General features: G+C 53.6%; 1 protein-coding gene across 3 annotated transcripts in view; it reads right to left on the bottom strand.

Moving 5' to 3' along the window:
* The window catches only part of Pcnx2 (pecanex 2), a 94,791-nt gene that overhangs the window by 31,128 nt on the left and 43,772 nt on the right, over positions 1–19,891 (bottom strand). For all 3 annotated transcript variants that reach the window (XM_069998129.1, XM_069998128.1, XM_069998130.1), the window contains exons 20-23: positions 13,379–13,520; positions 10,466–10,643; positions 5,741–5,849; positions 2,073–2,202 (exon numbers count right to left, since the gene is read on the bottom strand). In XM_069998129.1, the coding sequence (XP_069854230.1) occupies positions 2,073–2,202; positions 5,741–5,849; positions 10,466–10,643; positions 13,379–13,520 (559 nt within the window). The remainder of the gene's footprint in view (positions 1–2,072; positions 2,203–5,740; positions 5,850–10,465; positions 10,644–13,378; positions 13,521–19,891) is intronic.

Here is a 19,891-nt window from a genome sequence, read left to right as displayed (position 1 = left end):
CACCACTGGCGCCGGCATTGTGACTAAGAAAAAGTGTGTGGGCCAGGCGCCGGTGGCTCACGCCTGTAATCCAAGCCACTCAGGTGAGAGCTGAGCCCAACCCAGGCACAAAAGTCCCCATGAGACTCTTATTTCCAGTAAACTACTCAAAAAAGCCAGAAGTGGTGCTGTGGCTCAAGTGGTACAGTGCTAGCCTTGAGCACAGAGGCTCAGAGACAACTCCCAGGCCCTGGGTTCAAGCCCCAGAACTAGCAAAAAGAAAAAGAGAGAGAGAGAGAGAGAGAGAGAGAGAGAGAGAGAGAGAGAGAGAGAGAGAGAGAGAGAGAGAGAGAGAGAAGAAAGAAAGAAAGAAAGAAAGAAAGAAAGAAAGAAAGAAAGAAAGAAAGAAAGAAAGAAAGAAAGAAGAAAGAGAGAGGGAGGGGAGGGAAGGAAGGGAAGGGAAGGGAAAGATGGAAGGAAGGAAGGAAGGAAGGAAGGAAGGAAGGAAGGAAGGAAGGAAGGAAGGAGGAAAAAGTGAGTGGAGCCAATCACAGCGGTGTACACTTGCTTTCTCAGCATTCAGGAGACCAAGGGAGGAGGATCATAAGCCAGAGGCCAGGGCGGGCTACCAGATGAGCTGGGTACATGGTAATGCACAGTCTTAAAGAAGAGTAAGGAAAAGAGAAAGTGTGAGAAGGCCGAGTCCCGGCAGGGCCTGATGTGGAGACCAGGGGTCTTTGATGGAGGTGTTGGGGGTGCGCAACGCCTTCTAGATCAGGACACAGGCCTCATGAGGAGCTGGTTCTGCTGTGCTCCCCTTCCTCCCCCTCAAGCACTGGGCTCTCTGCAGGCTGTGGGTGTCTGCCCTGGGTTGGGAGGGGCTCCTGGACCTACGGGGAAGTGGAAGGATGGCTACCCTTTACTACGAACCACCCTGAAAGGTTCCCTGGGCGTCGGTGCTCCTGGGGCAGTGCTCCCCCTCTCTGCCCCCCAGGAAGCTCACACTGCTCAGGGGTGACCAGCAGGGCTCCCAAAGAGCCCCAGAATTGTTTCCTCTCCTAAAAACACTCGTAGACAGCCAGAAATGGTGGCGGGTGACTCTACTGCTAGCATGCCCAGAGGCTGAGGCAGGAGGATGGTGAGTTCAAGGCCAGCCCGGGCTACACAGACCCAGAGTGGATATGTGGAGTCAGGTGAGCACTGTGAGCATGGCCCCGGTGGTCAGGGCAGGCCCAGACCAAGAGCACACTTTCTGGGGAGTCCACGGTGCCCACTGTGTTCAAATAACCACCTCATGGGAGAAGCGGGGAGCCATCAGCCCTGAGACAGGACAGAGCACACCACCAAGGGTCAGGGCTCTGCTGATGGCAAGGGCCAGCGCCATACGGGAGGGTCAGAGTTCCCGGGTAACAGCCAGGATCCAACCAGGCCCGACTAGCTCAGAAAGAGGCCAGCCTGGCTCTGGGCCGTCCTCACACAGGCTGAGCCCAAGTCTTCCCTGAGGGTGTGGTAGGAGGCCTCTGAGCTCCCTCTGTGGACACTGCCCCTCCTCCCTTGACTGGACTGGTGAGCTGCGTGGCAGATGGGCAGCCTAGTGAGGGTGGCACTCCAGACCTATCCCCAGAGCCAGCCCCCGCCCATAAAGGGGCGGCAGCCTATCACTGGTGGAAGGAAATTCAGAGCTTGTCCAAGTAGTGGCGGACGCAGGGGAACACCCTGTGTGCACCTGGGGGCTTTCCACCGTGTGCAGAGACAGAGGGCGGGACACGGGGAAATGCCGCCTCCCGGAGCAGGCTTGGTGTCAAATATCAGGATGGGTGGCCAGGCTGTACCTCCCTGGTCACCCGCTGAGAGCCAGGCCCACAAAGCTCTCCCCTCAGGACCCAAAGCCCTGGTCTTTTCTCCTGCTTGGGCTTCACCGGCGGCCACATTTCCTCCAGAGCCTCAGTGCCAGGAGCGGAGTTGATAAGGTGGGAAGTCCACCAGAGTCCTGATTTGCCTGAAGCCTGATCTACTCGGAGCCAGAGCCTGCCATGGAGAGGCCGCAGGCCCGGCCCCTGTGGGGAGGTGTGTGGCACAGGTGTAGCTCTTACTTGTAGTTTTTCTCCCAGAATTTCACCGGCCGGACATAGGAGGTGAGGAAAATGACGCTCCCGAGGAACGGGCTCAGAGGTGTGGAGAAGACCGACGTGGCAACCGTCTGGAAGAAGAGCATGGCCGAATCTGAGGGTGGAGTCAAGGCAAACAGAGGTCACCGCCGTGGGCACGAATGTCCTTCCGGACGGGACCCTCCTTGGAACCCCTGCTCCTCATTCTATGCTTGTAAGCAGGAGGACAGCCCCCATCCCTGTGCACAGATGGAAAATGCAGACCTTCCAGAATCATCCCTGCAGGCTGCATGTCCCACCATGTACACCTTCAGTCCTCACTCGGACCCCTGTGGCCTCAGACCACTGACTCACAAAGGCCTGAAACCCGAGACCCGAAGACCATTTCCTCCCACAGACACTGCTTGCCCAGCATGTGCCAGCCGCATTTACTAAGAAGTAAATCAGTAAAATTAAATTATACTTTAGAAAAAAAACAGCTGGGTGCCTGTGGCTCGTGCCCATAGTTCTGGCCACTCAGGAGGCTGAGATCTGAGGATTGTGGTTCAAAGCCAGCTCAGGCAGATAAGTACCAGTGAAACTCTTATCTCCAATTATCCACATATGTACTACATGGAGCTGTGGCTGAAAGTGGTAGAGCATTAGCCTTGAGCAAAAGAGCTCAGGGACAGCGCCCAGACCGAGTTCAAGCCCTGCAACCAACAATAAATAAATTAACAATAACAATTTTATTATTTGGGAAGCCAGCACCAGTTTCTTCAATAACATTTTCCCACTATTTGTAAATAAATATGTGTATGTGTATGTGCACATGTGCCCACGTGTGCATCACCAGGAGGCTTGTACAGAGGAAGGGGGTTAGGTAGCAGAGTGTGCAGGCAAACAGGACAAAGCCACATGCAGTCAGGTGTGTCTGGGGCTGGACAGCGCAGTCTGCCCCTCGATGAGGACACCAACTCCCGAAGACAACACCTCACGTTTGCTATCTTACCATGGCAGTTGCTCAGAGGTGACAGGAGTCTGGAACTTATAATGATCAGTGTGTGGAGTTGAGAGTGGCATGAAGCAAGGTGGAGGGTGGGGGGAGGCTGGAGTGAAGGATGACCGAGTGGGTCATCTGCCAGGGGGTGAGGGGGTGGGCAAGGATGGAATCACATGGCAGGCCTGGGCACACAGGACAGACATCACCACGGAACGCAGAATGGGCCCGACATGAGGAACCCAAAGCTCTGCAGTTGTCTCCAGGAGAGCCCGGGGCGTAGCCCAGGGAAAGGGCTGGAACACAGGTACTGATCACTGAATGGTGAGAAGCAGTCACAGCCGCTCGGAAGGCTGTGGTGGGGATGCCTCCCTACACACATGCGCGTTCGGCAGGGACAGCGTGGGACGTGCGTCTGTCTAATTACTGAAGACGGCCGTCTCCCACGGGCTCCACACACACATAGAGTGCCTGCATTCCCGGCTTTCCCCCAGGTTTACAGTTCAGACACCCACAGAGAGACTCAGGGAGAAAACGTGCTAGCACTGGAGAAAGCAATTTACCCACTGGGCCCCGTGGGCTGGAAAGCCAATTCAATTCCAGAATGGAGTAAATTACTCTGTTCTCGTGCTGGGTTGGAGGCCCTAGTTTAATGGGGTGATAAAATAATTAACATGGCAGCATTAACGCCAGGCTGGCGTTAGAAAGCTTGTGGCATGGACAGCATACTTTACATCCAAGCCAAGGTGGGGAGGCGGATGGACAGGCAGAGCCCAGGCAGCCTCCTTGCCCCCACGAGGGCAGGTCCAGGCCCCATGGGAGTGGATGTCACTAACAGCACAATTGTGGAAACAGCAAGAGATCAATGGAATGTTCTAGAACTACTAAGTGGGCCATCGATTCTGCACCCTTCCTGCTTCAGCCTCTGAGGAAAAAGTGCGCAGGCACGGGAAAAGCCCAAGCAGAGATGGGTGCAGATGCTGCTTGGATTTGCACAACAGACATCGAACGGCCAGCACGTGCCAGGTATGAGCCTCGGGGCCTGCCTGCCGGGCTGGGGACGAAGCCAGACAGCCTCCGCTGGGATGGCCACACATGCCCAGGGAGGCACAGACACGCTGCCCTCCAGAGCCCCAGGACCTTGCTGAAGGAAGCAGAGAACCACAGGAGCAACCTCAGTCAGAGGAAGGGGGGCGGGTGAGCTCACCCTGCGCCAATGCTTTCTCTAGGTTTGTTCTGCCAAATAACCCTGAGCCACTTCAGAAATGCCAGGGCAGGTCTGGGAGCAGGGACCCAGACAAGCCAGAACACACCCCTCCACGGGGGCTCTTGATTTGCTTTCCAAAAGGTTTCAAACAACCCTGGAGGAGATGGCCTTAACTCTGTAACATATCAACCCTCAGTGCTTCCCCAGGGTTTTCGTGGCTGGAACAGCTAGCCCGGCCCAGTCTGGTCCCCTGTGAATCACCTCAATGCACCTTACGTCAACGCTGTGTCCAACAAACACTGACAGACAGCGGCTCCCAGAAGGCTGAGCGGCCCAGACCTGAGCTTCAGCCTTGCTGAGGAGCAGAACTTTTCCTAAACCCATAAAGTCTACTCAGTGTACAAACTGGTACAAATACAGAGGACCAGGAAACCTCTAAGGACAAATCACAGGCCTGGAAACTTTCTACCAATCTCTCTCTTCAAGAATATTTACAGTGGGGCTGGGAAGGTGGCTCAGTAGTAGAGTGCTTGCTTTGCATGCATGAGGCCCTGGGTTCGATTCCTTAGCACCACATAAGCAAAAAGAAAAAAGCAAGAAGCAGTGCTGTGGCTCAAGTGGTAGAGCGCTAGCTTTGAGCTGAAGAGCTGAGGGACAGCACCCAGGCCCAGAGTTTAGGCCCCATGACCGGACCCCCCCCCCCAAAAAAAAAGAATTTTTCAGTTAACATCTTTGTCTTTCCATACATGCATATACACACATGTGCATACTCATGTGTACACAGGAATGCACATGTGCACAGAAAACAGCTATGTCAGGGGAACCTCAGAAGGGCATGTCAGGTTGGTTTTTAAATGAATTAAAATGAATTATCATGCAGAAACATAGAAGCATTCAAGGAAACCAAGCCTTTTTTGTTTTGCCAATAATCATGAAACTAAGCAGCAATTTATTGTTTTAATCTTCAAAGATATGGGGAAATCCATTCATCTCTAGGTCTGTGCTTTTAACAGTGATGAAATATGTATGTACACACATGTATATATAATAATTATGTTATGTCATAACATAATATTACATACGTGCCTCAATGATGTGTAATAATGGCAAATCAATCTGCACTACTTTGCACAAGTCAGCCCGATTGTGGATGTTGTTTCCATGTAGGAGGCGGGCTGTCGCACTGCAGCTCTGGGCACAGAAAAAGGAAGCATTGGCAAAAACAGAAGGCATGTCTCTGTGTGTGTGTGTGTGTGTGTGTGTGTACACTGTGGAGCAGAGAAGCCTTGGACCAGGAGGCATCTTTAAAGCAAAGTGGCCCGAAGGGGACCCAAGCGCCTCCCCGTGCCCCCATTAAAACATAATCGTGGAGACTCTCAAGTGTTTTTGGTGCCGGGTTCCCCCAGGAGTTCCCCTCCAGACAGCATGACTCCCCGAGTGGGCTGAGGGCAGACAGAGAAAGGATACGCGGGACGGCGAAGAGCTGGGCGAAGACGTGGAAGGAGGAACCCCAGGCCATCTGCCAGGGGGCCACATAGGCCAGCACGAACCGCAGCTTGTGCAGCAGGTCCCCGAGCTGCGAGAGAAGAGAGCAGACTCAGTGGAGAGGCTGGCCTGGCTGCTGCCGCCTGTGCGGAGGCTGCCTGCCACTGCCGGCGGGCACCTTCAGCCTGTGCACCTTACCTTTCCTTCGTCCTGCGCAGAGCGTGGGTCTCTCATGCCTTAAGTCTGCCATAGGGGGCCATAGGCGGCTCCCCTTGGCATACGTACTAGGTCCACCCCCAGACACGTGGGTCGGGGCCCCTTTCACAGGAGTATGTGCCTGGACCGTTCTCCTGCCGGCCTTCCTTCCAGAGGGACGGCCTTGCGCGAGGTCCTCAGCATTGCGTGTGGAATTCACGGCCTCACCTTGGTTGCTCTTGCTGCAGAAACTACCTGCCTACTTGAACTGAGCAGGATCTGTGACACTCGCCAGCTCGGGGCCGGCTCTGCCCGTGGATGTGCAGGGTGCCGGGGAGACTGAGCACCTGGCTGTGGAAAGTGGCAGATGAGCCACAGAGGCACAGCTCCACCCCTGCCACTTGCAGATGCTGTGGGTCCTGGCCTCACCAGGTTGCTCCCCCCCCCCCGCGATCCCCCTCCCTGCCATCCACTGGGCAATTTGAGAGGGCACCGCAGCCTCCCTCTTACTCTAGCTAGCATCTCGGACAACAACATGCACTCTCCACCAAGGCATGGCCACCAAGAAGAGGAAATCTGAATCCTCAATTGAGCTCTAAGTGTTTGCATGAGGGGCATCATGACAAGCCAGAATGGCTGGGTGAACAAGGACACCAAGGAATGGTGTGAAGAACGGGCAAGACTTATTGGCCCAGCACCGAAAAGCCAACAGGAGATGGGGTAACTGGGATCTGCTCTGAGAAAAGCTGGTGGGGTCCTCTCCGGGTTTTCTTACTGGGGTTCCCTCCCCTTACTTTTCCTGTGGTTCTCACAATTACTGGCCTTCCGGGGAAAGAATGTGTAGCGAAATCAAACTGGGTTGGCCATCAGACAGGAACCCAGGAAGAAAGTTCTACAAAGCACAGCTGATACAAAATGGCCATCCAACGTCACAGGCAGCTGCTGGCATGCAGAACCCTGGGCCTAAGTGTGTGTGTCTATCCATGGGACTCCAGCCACAAGCTAGCAGTGGATTTTAGATGAAAGCTGAAGACTTGTAAGGAGATAGAGAAAGAGAGAGAGAGAGAGAGAGAGAGAGAGAGAGAGAGAGAGAGAGAGAGAGAGAGAGAGAGAGAGAATGTTAGGCACTAAGGGAGCAGGAGAGGTAAGAAAGAAGCAGGGAGGAGCAGGTGGAGGGAGGGTCTAGACACAGACATGTGGGGAAGGAACGGAGGTGGACTCTTCCTGGGGTCTGTAGGGGAATGAGAATTCTGCAAAGGAGGTGAGTGATTTTTATAATCTTTACTCTAGGTCACTTTTGTTAGACACAGAGGGCTGACTGTGTCTGCTTCTGGTCTGCCAGAGGGGCAGCTTTTGTGTTTGCTCCGGGCTTGGCTAACGCCTCAGGGTCCTTCTGGAAGGGCTCCACAGCAGAGAGGCAGTGTTCTCCTGGGCTGCACCTGCCCGAGCCCTGCCTTAGGCTCTTGCAAAGCCATCGGCCATGCTCTGTATCACTCTCTAGATGATGCATGCGGATGGAGAGGTGAGTTCTAGCCAGACTCCAGCCCGACTTCCTTCTGGGAGAAGACAAGCTTTCCTTTGCAAGCCAGGGTCCCTGCCTTTTCCCCCATGGCCATCCCTGTTGGGGAAGGCACGTGTCATCCTGGAAATTGCGCAGGACCTCTGGGCTAGGACCGGAGGACAGGTCTTGAGAGGCCACTGGGGCGGCACCCTGTCCATCTCTGCCCTCAGACCAAGTACTTCTGCCCTGGAAGCCATCTCCCCACTACCCAGAGGTCCTGGCTTTGTTACTAACAACTTGTCCTGTAGCACACATAGATAAACTGCACAAGCAGAAGACAGGGTAGCTTCGGTGAAGAGTGATGGCCAGATGCCCCAAGAATGGACCGTGGAAGGTTGCTCTGTGGGTCTGCAGAGGACGGCTGGTATGAGACTACCTTCCAAAAGTCAGTGCTGGGATCCGGCAGCAGCCCTTATCTGCAGGTACAAAGCTCCGACTAGCCCAGCTTCACTGCTCTGTCATTAAATGAATCTATTACTTTTTTTATTTTTATTTTTGCTTAGCACAGCAACTTGCATTGTGCCTCTAGTGATCAGACGTCCAGGGGTCCCAGATCCAGCATTTGTGTGCTCTAATTGCAGCCCCGGCCCCAGGTATCCCTCCCTATGTCTCTATGCCTCCTTTGGCTCGTGAATATTGAGAACAATAAAACAGGGGCTTAGGAAGAAGCCTCTGCTAAGCCAGGCATGGTGGCCTGTGCCTGAAATCCCAGCTACTTAGGAGGTAGAAACAGGAAGATCATTGTCTAAGGCTGATCTGGGCAAAAGCACAAGACCCTGTCTGAAAATAGAACCACAGTGAAGAGACCTGGAGACTGTGATTCAAGTGGTAGAGTACCTGCGGGTAGAGTGCTGGTGGAGGTCTGGGTGACGGTGAGGACAGCCGGTCCTCCCTGGGTGTAGAGCCCGATGTGGGCTGGCCCAGCTGGAGGGCCCAGGGGGCTGGAAAGGACCGACAATGGATAAGCCCACTCTGACGCAGTGACAGGAAGTGAGTGGAAGGAAACCAGACCCCAGAACGGTGCCCTGTTCTGGGAAGAGCCAGATGGGTGGGTTTGCTGCCTTCCCTTCCCTGTGCCTACCTGGCACAGCCCCACCAAGGTACGCTCACCAAGTGAGCACTTGCTCTTTTGGACAAGGTATTTTGGACAAATACCTTCCTAAAAGCATGTATTCCTTAACAATACGAAAAGAGTGGCTGTGCTTTTTGTATAACTCATAACCAAGACTGCCCATCTGCTCTCACAGAATACAGGGAAATGCCATTTGGAAATGTTCCCAGCGTCTGTACTTGAACTGCAGCCCCCAGAACGCGGTCCCGTGCAATTATTCATCAAACACCCTCTCCATTAATTTTAATTTGCTAAATGGCAAAAGCAGGGCTCTGTGTTGAACGAACGGCCTGCAGAATGTGGTGCTGAACGTATTCTAACATGCGGCAAAGTCGTCGGAGGGAGGGAGGTTTTCAGGCCATACTTTTGCATCCTCTTCCAACTAAAGGTGCTGAGACTGTCCAGGAAGGCTGGCTTCCCACAGCCCGTGGGCCAGGGGAACGAGTGAGAAGGCTCATGCCACCCATGGTCCAGTTACAAACGACACCCACTCCACACACCCTCCTGATAAACAGCATCCCCAAGCACACATCCTCCTGGGCCTCCGCCACCCAAGACACAGTGCGATGTGGCCAGCGTGTCACTGTTCTACTTAGGGGAAAAGAAGAGCTTGGAGGATGGAGGAGAGATGACAGGGCCAAGGGAAGGAAGGTGTGGGAAGAGCGCCAGGCTGACTTCCCTTGGATGGTGTCTCCTGCCTGAGCCTCTCAGGGCCGGGCAGGCCCGGAATGCCCTCTGCTGTGGCATGCCACTTTCATATTTATTTACAGTCATATCAGTGAACTCTCTCCATACTGGGGAGGGATAGGCATTGCTGTTTTCCATTTCACAGCAAACTGAGGTTCCAGAAGGACTGGGTTCACCATGGTGGGATTCATAATGCTCGTCAGAGGAGAGTGGGCATGTGCAATCCTACACTCATCATGGGAGGGAAGAGGAATCGGTGCACAGTGAAGCGGGAGAGTTGAATAGGTAGGAAGTGAGACAGATCACTCAGAACCAAGACACCCAGACACACAGGAAAACAGTTTGGGCCGGTGACCAGGCCAAGGTCTGAGAAATCCATTCTTGTCCAGAGGAAGAGAGAGGACCTACTGTCTGTGATGGTGCTTTAACAGACTTCTCATTTTGTGACCCAAAAAATCAAAGAGAAAGCCAGTGGGGGTGGAGGAGAAGTATGGACAAAAATTGGTGAACATAATTCAAGAAGAAGTGACAAAAATGAAACGGGGGAGAGGAGCAGACCTAAAATGTCAAATCATGGCCAGAGGGCCACGTGTTGATCAGGTCAGGCTTGGGTGAGAACCCAGTGATGCCACAAAGACATAATCTGAGGGGCAAACAAGGAGGAAGAAGGAGCCACCACAGAGCAGACTCACCAGAAGTCGTCTACGCTCCCCCCTTCCCATCTACAAACCTAGGCTGTGTGGTCAGAGTGCGCCCCAGAAGGGAGGGACGGCCACATGCCCCGTCTGTCTCAGGCCCAGGCGCCATCTTTACCTGTTTGTCTGAGTGACCCGTAGCTGGAAGGGCTCATGGCCTACTTTCAAACAGATGAACTTTAGCTTGAGATGAACTAAGGAAATGAAACCACCCAAGGAGCACAGCTGCCAGGTGCCAGGCCACAGATGTCACCTCAAGGCAAAATAAAAGGGGGACTACATAAATCTGCCTGCCAGTCTTCAGTGGAGAGCATCCTGACTGTAACATATACGTGCAGCCTGCTCACATTTCCTCTTATGCATTTTAAATAAAGAATCCATTTTCAACCGTTAACACAGGGGATGAGAAATGCCTCTTTCTCGTGTTAGAAAATGAAGAAAATGACCACTGAACTTGCCTTGCTGAATAAAATGGACACCATGAAGAAATCCAACAAGAAGCCCTCGGAAGTGTCTTTGTAGTCAAAGTGGAAGAAGATGGCGGTGAAGCTCAGGTTGATGAACTGGTGGACCGGGTTGCAGAAGGAAGTTCGCAGCAGTTTCATGCCGGCGATGATCATCAGGAAAATGTCCCAGCTGTTGGGGAGGAAGGGAGGGAGGTCATGGGGGTGCAGAGGCCGGTGACTCACCACCGCATGCTCACGCCTCTGCCTCTGCTCTAGACACTCGTCAGAGGCGGCGTCTTATTCTAGGATGCGTAAGGAGAAGGGCTGGAGAAGGGCTCCGGTGGGAGCAGTGTGACTGACAATAATTGATTCTATCCTTCAGAGCTGCAAGGAGAGGGGATTTGAATGTCAGAGGTGGCAATCGAGCTGTGACCCTGAGGCTGCACACAGGCATTTATTAAAGTGTGGCACGGAGCAATTTCCAGGTACAAAGCCGTCAGTCTTATCACCAGAAAGCCCTAACGTTGGCAGTCTGTCCACCTCCACCTCCACCTGACCTGGGGTCTGCATTGTGCCTGGAACTCTGCTTGCTCCTACTCTGCCTCAGGATGCGCTGGCTGGGGAGGGGCCGTGACATGAGGCTGACCTCAGGACCTGGCCTGGCTCCACATGGACACGGTCAGCTGGCCACGCTGCGGAATGCCCCTTCCTGTGGGAGGCTGGCAAGGCTGGGTTGGCTGCCACCTCTTCCGGGAACCACTTCCTCTATGATGGTGCCGGTGACATCACAGCTCCGTAACAGCTGCCCAGAGCATGAAGACCCTCGAGGAACAGCCACAGCCGCCAAGGAACCAAGCAACGGGGGACCTGGGCTTCTGGGGCAGACTGCTGTGTCCTGGGTTTTTTAGGCAAAGTCCAAATGAGGCAGATCTAGCTTTCTGCTGTCCATGAGCATGAAGACTTCATTAGTTCGTGGGTGATGACAGGCTACAACTGTGGAAGATCTTCAGGACTGAGAGCGGGCCTTGCAAGGCTCTGCACTGTCATGGCTGCTGCCGATGGTACTAGGTCTACTTGTGCTTAGCTGAAGGTCCTCTCGGTGGCTGTCAGTGAACACAATGGCTAAAGACGCAGGCAGGGACCAGGCAGGAAATGCAATCCTCTGAGAAAGTGTCGCAGTGGCAGGCATTTTCCACCCCCCACACCACTCCCCACCCGAAGTACCTCTGCGTGCACAGGGCGTGGAGTGGAAGGCCGAGTAAGAAGCAGAGCCGGTGCTGAGAAGCTCATTGCTGATTGTCTAGAAGTCATTTTCAGGAGAGGCCTTGGATTATCCAGTTCAGAAAGGGCCATGGGGAGTGTACACACGGTCTTGCAGTGCTGAGCAGGTCCCGAGTGTACACATGGCCTTGTAGCACTGAGCAGGTCCCGAGTATACACGTGGCCTTGGAGCGCTGAGCAGGCCCTGCTGGTGGGCTGCTGTGCCCTTGGGGTTGTTTTCATTCTGCCCTGAGATATCTCAGAAGGGACCTGCTCACGACGGTACCATCTGGTAGCCGAGGATAGTGAGGTGCTTCTTTTTGACGTTGGTGTCTAGAGAGACTGCAAGGGACGGAGTGTCTGCTCCTTCTGACTGGCCCTCTCTGGGAGGTACAGTACGTGCAGCCATCTTCTCCAACAGCTGAGCCTCAACTTGCAGGCTACTCAGCCTGCAACACCCTCGTCCTGAGGCTGGGTGGGGACTTTGCATTCTTCAGCTCCTTGCTCTGGGCTCCACTGTTGCCCACTGCTTTATACTGCCCAGTTTACTTGTCTGCCCAGGACCTGACTCACTCTGAGTTAGCCACTGGGAAAGCCAGGCCTGAGAATGTGCATTCCACATGCAGAGCGGCCTCCTGGGGTGGCTGCCACTGCCCCTCCGCTGTGCAGCTGGCCCGGGGGCCACCATCCACTTTACCCCCCTTTACAAGCCTTCTTCCTTGATCGGAGGGCTGCACCAAGGAGCACAGAATCTGTGCCCCGGTCCAAGCACACAGTCCCCGAGAGGCAGAGAGGCCACGGGGCAGTCAATGTCTGCGTTGTGTGCCGGGATCTTCTAAGAGAGGCCACCGGTCAGTCCATGTGTGCTCAAAGCCCAGCAGAGCATTAGAACACCCCAGGACCGCTTGTTCTGTCTTTGGCAAGTACGAATTCATGCGTCCTCATTGCACCCCAAGAAAAGCAGCAGCAAGCTCCAGCCAGTACGCGTGGGATTGAGCGCTCAGGCTGACCCGAGTGGTGCTTGGCCACGAGGCGTCACACGGGCAATGTGGCACACAACATGGCTGACAGGCAGGCCCAGGCAAGGGCCTCTTCAGACGCCCTCCTCCCACACCGGCCACTCTCAGCTCGAACTGACGGCAAGATTTCCATGTGTGCGTTCAGAATAAGTTTGACAACGTGGAGGTGGTGACTGCAGGGCATGGTGAAGGCTCTACCCACATGCGGTTGACTTGGTGGCAGGTAGACTCTGGGGCTCCAGTGTTCAGATTAAACGAAGCTCCTCCTCATCCACGCAGAGGGCAGCGTGAACCACCCCTCCCATGCGCAAGATGGTGGGGCATTTGCTAAACAGAATGGTGCGAAGCAGTTCATGAAGCATAGCCCCAGGAGAGTAGAGGGAAGTGGGATCCCATGGGGCTGTGCTGGCCGTGGGGTTGGCGGCTGTATTCCGGCACCAGCGTTTCCAGATCTTCTGATTGTTACTCATGTACTTCCTCCACACCCAGTCTCCCTATAATCTGCTGTCACTGCTGGAGGCAGAAACCATAGAGCCTGGCTCTGCCACCCTAAGGTGAGTGGAGGTGGGTTGATTTCTTTTGCAGCCTGCGGAGAGAATATATTATAGTGGGAATCGCTAGGAGAAAGAGCCACGGGTCCACTTACTGGGTGCCGAGTCTCCGGTGATTGCTTATGGAGAAGGCGTTGAGGGTGAGGCCGTTCAGAGTTATTGCTGGATATAAGATGTACTTCTCAAAACACTGAAGCCAGACGTAGAGTCTCTCAAACCACATCAAACGGGTTACCTCTGAAAGAAACAAACATCCAGGCAGAACCATCTCTGATGAGGCTCTTTTCCTTGAGTAGAGACAACAATAAAGACATTGCCCCCCATCCAAGCTGCAGGGCGGGGCGGTGGGGGGAGAACCCCAGACTCCAGACTGACACCCGCCAGGCCACAGATTTGCTCCTTTGCTGTCACACAGTAACACAAGCCAGTGCCCTAGTTTTCAGTCAAGTGACCTCAGATAAAATGACACGAGCCGCCCTGTACCATCATGACATCACAGCAGCCATCAATTGCAGTGGAGAGGGAGGAGAGCAAGGACAGAGAACAGGAAGAGAGTCCAGTGGCTACTTTTTGGCTCACGGTGATGGCCGAGGCTGGGGCTGGCTTCTTTTCTGTCTCTTTTCCCCGCTTAGATTCAACCGCAGCCTGGGACAATGCACACAAATAGAAAAGGCTGGTCCCCAAACACTCATCACTAAAACCTGTGACACCTGTCTGAGCCCTCAGAGCAGCAAGAGGACTTGAGGTCCCCCGGGAGCTTCTGCTCCCACGAAGGACCAGAGTTCACAGCCAGCCCAGGCTGCATGGCATGAACTTCTGACTTGTCTTTCTAAGTTGTCCCGTGAGGCTGCTACCGAGAGAAAAGGCCCCAGCCCTGTGCCCAGGGTGGACGATGGTAAAGTAGGCAGTGCACACAGTCCCCACCTTGCTCGCACGGGCTAGCTTGTCCCTCCAGGCAGGGATGGGGGCTGGTGGGACTGCTCACAGCACAGACTGTGGCCCACACCCTCCCTGACTCTGCTCTGGGGTCCTCTGCCTCTGCCTCAGGGAAGGGAGCACAGGCAGGCCCACTGTCCCGTCTGTGTGGCTCGGCCTTCTCCACAGGAGACAGAGCCCACATGTGCCAAGGTCGGGGCGACCCCACCTCCCTTCCAGAATCAAAAAGAGGAAACTGTATCCCCAGATCCAACTATCAGTCATCTCCCAAAAGTTCACAGCTCTATTTATCTATCTATCTATCATTATGCATGTGTGTATTTATCTATGTGTATATATGTACATGTATGTATGTATATATATGTATGTGTATGTCTGCTTATGTGTATATGTAAACATAGGCATACATACAGAGAGAGAGAATTATGTGGCTTTCACATAGCTCTCCATACCTTTGGCTTAGGGTGTAACAGAAGGACTCCATGGGAGAAGCTGTCACTCTGTGTCACAGGCTGTCCCCTCACCTGGGATGAGAGATAAGCCACCTGCTCCCAGGGATTTCAGGTACGGGACTGCAGAAAGTAACAAGTGCACACAGGCGCGTACTCATATTAAACTGGAAACTGGAGTTTCTTCTTTGACTTATTTTTCAAATAAGAATGTATTATCTTTATAACTCAGAATCTACCCTGGAAAACCTTACTTGAGAAGAACTCGTGAGCACAAGGGAGTCACACACACAGAGGCTATGTGGAAGAGCTTTCAGGCCACAGGAGGTCAGGGGTGCTGCCTGGGGTATCTTGGAGGTGGGCAGGAATTCTCCTTGGATTTTCTTAATAGACAGTGTGCAATGTCTCCTAGGGCAGGTCTGGAAATGTGCTATTCCATAATGAATGAGTTTTTATATATAATGAATGAAGTCAAGGCGTGTTACATGTTTTACAGACAGACTAGCTATAACCTTTTATGGAAGTACATGAAAGCTAAGAAATCAAATCTTCAAGATTCCTCCACTCCTTCCAAGGAAATGACTTTAGCCCTGATTACAAAATCACCTGCGGCCACTTTGTGCTCCTGAGGCTGAGTCTTCCCCTGGGCCCTGGGTCCCAAGTACTCTGCCACGTTGACCCTGCGCTCACTCTCTGCCCACTGGCTCTGTCCAGTCTGTCCTGTGTGGAGCAGGTGAAGCACACCCCTTCCTCCTACCTCTTCTCACAGCGCTCACGTCCCACTTTGGACAGCTTCGTGAGAGTAGACAGCCCCCTTTGTGTGTCTCCTAGGTACTGCCCGACCTCTGCCCCTGAGCTTCTGTGGCTATTCCTGCCCAGGACACATGGTCAGGCCAAGTAACTGCCCTGCCCCAGTCTACCTGGGGCACCATTCTGAGGCCTAGAACATTCCAGGCCCTCGGAGCTGCTCCGCTCTCCACTGGCCCATCTGCCGGCTCCTGCCCAGCCTCAAGTCCTTCCCACTCACTTCTTCCATTTTCTCTGCAGATTTCTCATCTCCATCCTTGGCCTGTGGGCTTGTCCTTTATCCTCTTCATTATTTTTTTCATTTCCTTTGGTTTCCTCTGCAACCCCGAAGTTATGCATGCCGCCGTGAGCTCCTTCTCGGCTCTCCTGACTCTAGACATAAATCCTCCTCCAGAGCTCATCTCAGGCCCTGCACATACAACATGCTGAAAACCCAGCCGTGAGCCTTTGCAGACCTCCTCCTCCTCCTTCCTCCTTCCCCCCTCTTCCTTCTTATGGAAGCAATGGGGTTTATGCTTGCTGGGTTGGTGCTCTACGGCGTGAGACAGGTCTCTGGCCCAGCTTTGTTCTGGTTATTTTGGAGACAGAGTTTCATAGAACTCTTTGTGGGATGGCCTTTGATCTGTGAATCTCTGGATCTCAGCCTTCTGAGCAGCTTAGACGTAGGTGTGAGCCACTGGCACCCAACGTCTGCCTCATACATTCTTGGTCGTATTCAATGGTTGTGTATCAATTCAACCGTGCATGTACCACACCAAGGAGTCAGCCAAAATCAGCTCTTCCCATGCAGAGCTGAAAGCACAGGTAAGGGGCAAGGCTGCGGAAACATTATTGTAGATGGTGAGCCTGAAGCTTTTTGTCTGTTTCTTTGGATGCATCAGGTCTTGAACTTGGGGTCTTGTACTTGGCAGGCAGGCACACTACCACTTGGCCATGCCCTGACCCCTTTTTGCTTTCGTTATTTCTTTTTTTAGTGTGTACCAGTTCTGGGGCTTGACTCAGGGCCTGGGCAGTCCCTGAGCTTCTTTTGCTCAAGGCTAATACTCTTATCACTTGATACCACTTGAGCCACAGCGCCACTTGTGGCTTTTTCCTCTGTATGTGGTACTGAGGAATGGAACCCAGGGCTTCATGTGTGCTAGGCAAGCCCCTCTACCCAGCCCCTGCTTTCGTTATTTCTGAATAGAGTCTCATGCTTTTGCCACACCCTTCCTGGACCGTGATCCTCCTATTTGTACTTCCCATGTAGCTGAGAGGACAGGTGTGCTCTGCCCTGACACGAGAGAGTGGTTTTGCCAGTTGCTGCTGGGCACACAGGGTCCCAGGAGCCAACACACTGGGAGCACAGGTCGGCACCACCCTTCCCAGAGCTGTGCTGGAGGCTCTGGGACTGGCACAGGTTGACACCACCCTCCCTGGAATGAACAGCACCTGATGAAGGCACAGAGGAGCAAGTGCCAATGGTTCTTTGCTTGTCCATAAGCAATGCACACCCAGGCAGGCCCCGCCAGCTGCTCCACCCTGTGCAGGTCAGGGTGTGCACACACTCTGCCAGGTCTTAAACACACTACACCACACACACACACACACACACACACACACACACACACACACACACACACACACACACACACACACACACACACACACACACACACACACACACACACACACACACACACACCCTGCCCCATGACAGGGAAAACTACATTATGTCTTGGAGCCGTCAACCTGCAAGGCGAAGCCTTTGGCTTTAGGACCTGTGATGGCACAGAGCAGAATAGCTGTTCATCTAAATATGAATCTTCCCACTTGCCATCAGTCTTTCCTGGTTTAGTGTTTCCAGGGAGCCCTGGCCATCCCAGCGGAATGCTCTCCGGGCATGAAGGCAGGGGCAGCACATGGTATCTGTGGCCTTACAACTGTTAGCAGTTGGGAAAGCTCTGGATGGTTAAACTCAGTGAGGATGAACGGGGTGGTGCAGGAGAGTCCCGCATAACTGATTTTCAATGACAAAGCTCCCTGTCTCCTATTTCACATCTTGTGAGACACGCTGGGCACAGCTGGGTTTCTGTGTGAAGTCATCTCCTGCTGCTCTCAGTTTCTAAACTCACCAGTCAGATGAGAGCACCACAGGAGGCCTGGCTGGGCTCCAGCACTCATGGCCCGTCAGAGGAAGAGCACACAACCCCGGCCTTCGGAGGAAGAATTCAACCCTGGCGAGATCCCCATCAAAGCAAACAAAACATACACGGAAGAGAGACTCCTCCTTATCCTCTGCTACGCTGCTAGAAACACCCACAGGGAACAACCCAGCGACATGGCGCGGTGGGAGGCAGCACAGCATCGGGCTGGGAGCCCAGCTGGGTTTTCACACGCTGGTCACTTGCCCTGTAGGAACCTGAGGTTCCCCAGCAGGTGGAGATGAGCCACGGGTGGAGGGTGCAGACCCATGGTGTCCACAGAGCCAGCTTCACCCCAGAGACACAAAGCAACGACAATCAGTGGGAATGGGAGCAGCAGCCAGCTCTGAACCTTCCAGCTGCCCCGCCACCTGCCACGCACCATGCCGCTGGCTCTACAAATGCCCCATGGCACCATGCTCCATTCCCTGAGCCTTCAATCCTGAGACTCTGTGTGTGTGCTCTGGGGATTGAGGGCTGCCCTTGCCAGGCCTGAAGCTGACTGTGACGTCTGCAGCCCTGGGCATCAGCCTGAGAAGAACGGAACCACGTTCCCTGGCCATGTAGCAGTGTGGAGGAGCTGTGTCTGACATCGCAGGACCACTTAGACAGAGGATGGCAGAGACCATCTCTGGTTTCCAACAGAAACAAAGCAGGGAGACGGTCTAAGTGGCTCAGCACCAGACATCTTGAGGAAAATAGAACTACAGAGCTAAAACCAGCCGTTCATTCCTAAGTTACTTTACTACCTCAAGTCATTTGTAGAACCCATAGGGTCATATGGGTGAGCACCGTGATGCACATCTGTAATCCCAGATATGTGGGATCTAGGATCCAGCAGAGACTGGAGGATGACAAGTTTGAGTCAGTCTAAGCCAAGGCAGTGATGCAAAACACAACAGAGAGGCAAAGGCTGAAGCTGAAGATCAGAGTGGTAGAGTATTTCCATGAGGCCCTGGCTTGACCCCCAGTACAACAAAAATAAGCAAAACCTCGGGCATCCTCCACCGCTCACACAGACTGAGCAAGACCCAGTCTGAAGCACACTCATCAGCAGGAAGCTACGAGGGAAATAAAGTTGCCAGGACTGACATCTAGATGTGGAGTAGACGGCCCGGTGTCACCTTCATGGGTGCAGAACGCCTGAGTGGACGGTGTAGAGGTGGCAGCAGGCCAGGCCTATGCCAGACATCAGGAGGATGGGCCTCTCATGCGTCCCACTGAAGCAGGGGTCAGGCAGGATTCTTACGTATCTTAGTTTCCTTCTACCAACCTCAGGAACTTATTCCAGTGAAACCCTTTGGTCTCCAGGTAAAGGAACTGAAAAGAACTGAAAACCAAGGAGTAGAAAGAAGCTGAGACAGAAGCGTATGTCTGGAGTTGTGCGCTCATGAAGATCACACTTAATCCTTTCTTTTGGGACAGCTTTGGGAGGCTCATCAAAAGAGTGCTTATAGATGCAATAATACATAAAAGATCCGCTTTCTAGGTCCCCAAAGTGTCCCCGCGCCCACACCCATGAAAGTTAAAGAGAGAACCTATCCTGATAGTGCACAGACACCATAAAAAGGCATTGTTATCTCTGCTTCCCAGGAAAATGAGGCCCTTGAGCCCCAGAATGCAAAGTAACAATGCCATTTGCAAGTTTATAGACCTGTCCTGACGATCCGAGGCTCTGGCTCTGCTGAAAGAAGAGTTTTCAGTCGTATTTCATTTAGATGCTTATGCAACTAAAATAGGTCTTTCTGGATGATTTAAAAAAGCTCCTTAGGATGGTTTTCGCTTAAGGAAGAACTCGTCCAATTCAAGATTCCAGGGGAGAGTTTCCTGCTTCACAGGGCGGCGGCTCATTTCAAGTGGGCATCGCTCAGGCCCTCTCACCCGCTCATCCAGGCACCCGTGCCTGCTGCTGGGTGGAATGAACTCTCCCGATCGTTGTTGGCACGCCCCGTCTGTGCCCTCGGGGCCGGGGCTGGGCTGTGGAGCTCCTTCCTTTAACTTGGTATCTGTCCTTGTTTGTTCCCTGCAAAAGAGGCCTCACTTCCCAAACCAGCAGCCTGAGTGTGAGCCCTGCTTCTGGGCCCTGACTGGTGCCTGAGACACGACCGGCGGCCCTGACTGTGCCTCTCCTCCCCTGAATAGCCACATTTGGTGAACTTCTCAAAAACAGCGGGCGATGGGGGCGAGCGCTGTAGAGCCCCCGTGTGCCCACGGCGCAGGCTGCCACACTGGG

This window comes from Dipodomys merriami, unplaced genomic scaffold, assembly GCF_024711535.1.
Source record: "Dipodomys merriami isolate MVZ:Mamm:240054 unplaced genomic scaffold, mDipMer1.0.p SCAF_51, whole genome shotgun sequence".
In the NCBI taxonomy this organism is placed as follows: domain Eukaryota; kingdom Metazoa; phylum Chordata; class Mammalia; order Rodentia; family Heteromyidae; genus Dipodomys; species Dipodomys merriami.
This window is presented reverse-complemented; position numbering and strand designations above follow the sequence as displayed.